The 5000-nt window shown below is 36.8% G+C and overlaps 1 protein-coding gene across 1 annotated transcript in view; it reads left to right on the top strand.

The window, feature by feature from the left end:
• Nucleotides 1-5000, top strand: part of arid4b (AT-rich interaction domain 4B) — a 68443-nt gene that overhangs the window by 26527 nt on the left and 36916 nt on the right. The window contains 2 exon segments of the mRNA XM_043255557.1: nt 289-354; nt 3431-3521. Coding sequence (XP_043111492.1) covers nt 289-354; nt 3431-3521 — 157 coding nt within the window.

Raw genomic sequence — 5000 nt, 5'->3', positions numbered from 1 at the left:
TTCCAGTTTGTGAACCAAAAAAGACGCAGTGTCTTTAATTCTGCATTCTGCGCAGCCTGATGTGTGGCGTCTCGCAGCGTTGTGGGTATTTATGGAGATATGACATCTCGTTCCTCCATTTTCATCCCATCCTCTTGCACAGCATGTTTTGTCCGCCCTAGTTTCAGTGTAATTATCTTTACTCTGGTGAGGATCTGGCTCCTGATACGAGCGATCGATGCTTCCTGGCCTTCAGGGAAAGCCCTTCCGTGTTTACCATCCTCACTGACTGTGTGTGGCTCTTTCCAGGTCACCTTCAAACCCGACTCGTCCACTGCGGAGGTGCACGACGAACACATCAGAGGAGTGCTGAAGGTAAGATCCTGCAGCACAGACACGGGCTCTCTTTGAGCGTATTTACGTCTTAAAGGAATAGTTCGGGCAAAAGTGGAAAAAATTGCTGATCTTTAAGTCACCTTCACCCATCCCGGATGTTATATGAGTTTGTTTCTTCATTACATTTGGAGAAATGCAGCATTGCTTTATTGCATCGGTGAATGGGTGCCGTCAGAATGAGAGCCCAAACAGCTGATTAAAAACATTCGAGATCATTCGAGCATTCGAGATCATCAATGAATGATCCTGATGATTTAAAACCAAGTTCATTTCATCATAAAATATTGTTTTGCTTGCATTAATAAGTGTAATTACTAGTAATATTCCACATTTATTTCTTGCTATTTGACGTTAAAGCACTGAGCTGGGAAGCATGCAAAAATGCACTTTTATTAATAACGAGAATTGGCAAAATCGAATTTATTTAATTTGCATTACAGTGTTATTAAGTCGCTTGGTTACAGATAACCGATTAACTAACCGATAGTTTTTAAAATCGATACTGAGAAAAACCCACACATAATACTCGTGTAAAATAGTACTGAACTTTATATTTTTCCCCAGAAATTCTGTTTTGAGGGAATAAAACATCTTTAAATTATTGAAAATAGTTATTTTTAGCAAAAAAGGGGATTTACTATTCAAATTCAAACATGAATGAGATGTCGTTTGATATTTTTGTACTGTTTTAAATACTTTAGTAGTAGCAGTATTTCAAGTTTAAACCAAACTTTTATTTTGGTGGGTTGCTGTATAATAACTATAAGATTTTTGCCGATAACCGACAGTTCTGGGAATCAACTATCGGTGCTGATAAATCTGTCAACCTTTAATACTGATCGCATTAATTGTCGAGGGAATCTGCAAAAAGGAAATCTTAATAGTGTTAATAATCGTAATAATAATAAGCTTTATTTCTAATTAAGATAATATTAAATGCACATTTGCATTACAGTTGTCAAGTAGTATGATGATACCGTGCAGTAATTCAGTTCCACAAAATGAATCAAAATTTCACACCGAGTCTTTCAAACGATTGGCTGATTCCTTCAGGAGCGAATCAGCGATTCACCCAAGCCAGTGCAGATTCTGATTCGAACACAGAAACGAAACAAAAACGTCTTGACTGTCGCTCGTGTCGTGTTGCTGAACTGTCAGGAGCGTTTTTGCTCGCAGTTTCCGAGTTATCAGCGTGCATATTGAAACATTAATCGGTATTACCATATGGACGATAGTACCGTTTAAATAAAATTCAAAAAAACGCAATGGCTCTGTTTTTAGTTATTTATTTTTTCAGCTGAAATGATCAATGTAAAAAATTTCCGCTAATTTTTTATTACTAAGAACACTGTTATAGTAACAAGAATCAAATATAAGCCTAAAACGCTTCTGTTTCGTTTGCCGTTTAATGTTTCTCATATGCAGAGCTTTTTTTAAACCATCGGTGAAAACGACAGAAGGTTTGATCGTCGATGGTTTATAGGACTCTCATCCCAAACGCAGTAGCTCTTGGGATAAAGACTCTTACATACAATGAAAGCAGACCGAGAGCTCATCTGTCAAGCTCCAGATTTAAAGTCGTCTGAAGCTGGTGCCGGTGATGCCAGTCATCCGCGTAATCCTCTGTTTCATATTGATGTTGTTTGTGTTTTATTTTCAGTTTTTTAGCTCAGTCGTTTGTTTGAACATCTCCTGGCAAAGCAGCCGTTGCATCTGTAGCTGTGATTATGAATATGACAGTAATTATTCTCCGCCGGCTGCCATCAGCTCATCAGAAAACATCTCGCTAATGTCTGGCAGAGCTGTTTGCTTTTTGAGCGCTTAGTCATTTTTTTTACGGAGAGAATACAGAACAGATACGCTCACGAGTGTCTTTACAAGCGCAGGTCTTAAGAGCTTGAACACGACCGCCTGCCCAGACTAGATTAATACACACGGCTAGTCAGATATTGGTTATTCGCGAAGCAATAAAATGACAAAACTATGGTAAAACTATTCTTAAATGTTGAGGCTGAATCTAAACAAAACATGTCCACTTTTGTGCTACAATCAGAAACCTAAAAACACAAAGAAATGCAATTATATTTTGCAGAAAGATGAGATGAGGATATGATAAAATTAGGATTTTGTTTTGTTTTAATTAATGTTATTTTTAGGTTTTTGCATTGTAATTCTCATTTGTTATTCATATTTGATTCTTGTTACTGTAATAGTGTTCTTATTAATAAAATAACTTTAATAATAAATATGAATAAATTAATTCAGTCTATGTATGTATGTATGTATATATATATATATATATATATATATATATATATATATACACACACACACACACACACACACACACACACACACACACACACACACACATATATATATATATATATATATATACACACACACACACACACACACACATATATATATATATATATATATATACACACACACACACACACATATATATATATATATATATATATATACACACACACACACACATATATATATATATATATATACACACACACACACACACATATATATATATATATATATATATATATATATATATATATATATATATATACACACATATATATATATATATATACACACATATATATACGTGTGTGTGTGTGTATAGTATGTTATTATTCATTTAATCAGTTTTATTAATAATCAGATTAACGGTCGTGAAGATTTTTATGTTACTAAAAATGACGCTTGCTCTAAATGCGCTGCAATATTTCAGAAGAGAATATAAAAAAAAAAATCTTAAAGGTGCTAATAATTACAGTAATAATAATAAGCTTTCTTTCTCTATGCTTCTTAAAATTTATTTAACCATATTTATTTGCTTGTTTTTGTGATGTGACATGGACATATTCCAAACAGATTTCTGTGAAATGTGAGCCTGTTAATCCTTCACAATGCTCTGATACAGTCACGTTACCCTGCTGTTTTATTGTAAAGGTAATGAGGCCGTCTCACAGCTGATTGGATGATATCTGTGATGATATCTCTGTCAACATCAGTGTTTGTCTTTTAGGTGGGCGCTGTGGTGGAGGCCAGAAACCAAGATGGGATTTATCAGGAGGCCACCATCAACAAACTCACGGACGCTAGTTTGTACACCGTCGGTAAGACCGTTACATCTCAGCTCATCCTAGACCGCATTTGAGCTCTTTAGATCCGTTCAGCTGCTCGTACGTCTGAGACGGGGATAGAAACACCGGTTTTCTGGTTTTCTTTAGTTTATACTAGGGATGCACCGATACCACTTTTTTGGAAAACGAGTACGAGTACGAGTATTTGCATTTCAGTACTCACCGATACCGATACCGAGTACTTAATAAAAACATGATTTAAATTTACAGGTAACAGCTTTAGTCATATAATTTAACAAAAAAAAACAACAAGGGACTAGTTTGAAATTAAGAACATTTATTTAAAATGAAAAGCATGTTGTATGCAACATATTACAGAATAAATAATTGTCAAAATGTAAACAGTGACAGTGCAACTCAAGTATTTTTTTCAGTTTGTTGTAAACTCTGCCGCTTTGGACAACACAAGGGGCATTAATAAACATCTTTGCTATTTAGTGCACAATATTTGAATAAACTAACAACATCCACCAACATAGAACTGTGGCAGTCAGTGCAACTGAGGTAGGAATTAATATATGTACATGTACAACATGTACTGATGTTTTAGGTATACCCCATGTCTGGAGCATTTCCTCAAACACATGCGCTATAGCCTGGCTGGTGTGCGAGCCGCGTAATTGTTTCGCATGTAGTATGGCTCGTTGCGGCGTGAAACTCTCGTCTATCCACTGGGAGGTTAGGCTAATTAGCGACACGGGGCTAACACTGCTTGTCCAAATATCCGTGGTGAAACTAAACTCAGAGGAGGTTTGCAGTAGGCTGTGGATATGTTTTTTTTTTCACGGAGTCGTGTAGTTTAGGCAGCTCCGTGTCAGTCATGTAGCGGCGGCTTGGGACATCATATCTGGGCTCCAGAACATGAAGGAGACGCAGGAATCCCACATTTTCTACCTCCGAGAGTGGCTGGTCACTCAGTGCAATGTACTCGATAATTGTTAAATGCGCTACCTTTTGAGCCTCCTCTGGACAATTTCGCTGAGCACAATTTGCAGTCCGCCTTTGTTTTGTCGCCTTCATTCACTTTGAAATAGTTCCACACGGCTGACATGTTTCGCCTCGCCTTCTACCCGCTCTGGCGGGGCACTCGGCGCTTGTGATTAACATACACGCCGCTCAAACATAGACAATTCTCAGACTGTGGTATCGGTCCCCGGTATCGGGGGACTTTTAACGAGTACGAGTACTTTAGAAAATGTGGTATCGAGGCCGATACCAGATACCGATATCGGTATCGGTGCATCCCTAGTTTATACCATAAATCATAATCACGATACGGTCGGGATTATGAGTGGGCCATATGACCAATACTATAAATTAATGCTTTATTTATTGTTATACGTCATTTGTTGCTTATTATAGCTATATAGTTTAGTCAAGCGGTGTGTGATTTTTGAATTTGTCTTAGTTACAGCTAAATTTGTGTCAAAAGTGTCTGATTAAAAATATATA

Source organism: Puntigrus tetrazona, chromosome 13, assembly GCF_018831695.1.
Source record: "Puntigrus tetrazona isolate hp1 chromosome 13, ASM1883169v1, whole genome shotgun sequence".
Taxonomy (NCBI): Eukaryota; Metazoa; Chordata; class Actinopteri; order Cypriniformes; family Cyprinidae; genus Puntigrus; species Puntigrus tetrazona.
Note: the sequence above shows the minus strand (reverse complement) of the source record. Positions and strands in the feature narration are given on the sequence as shown.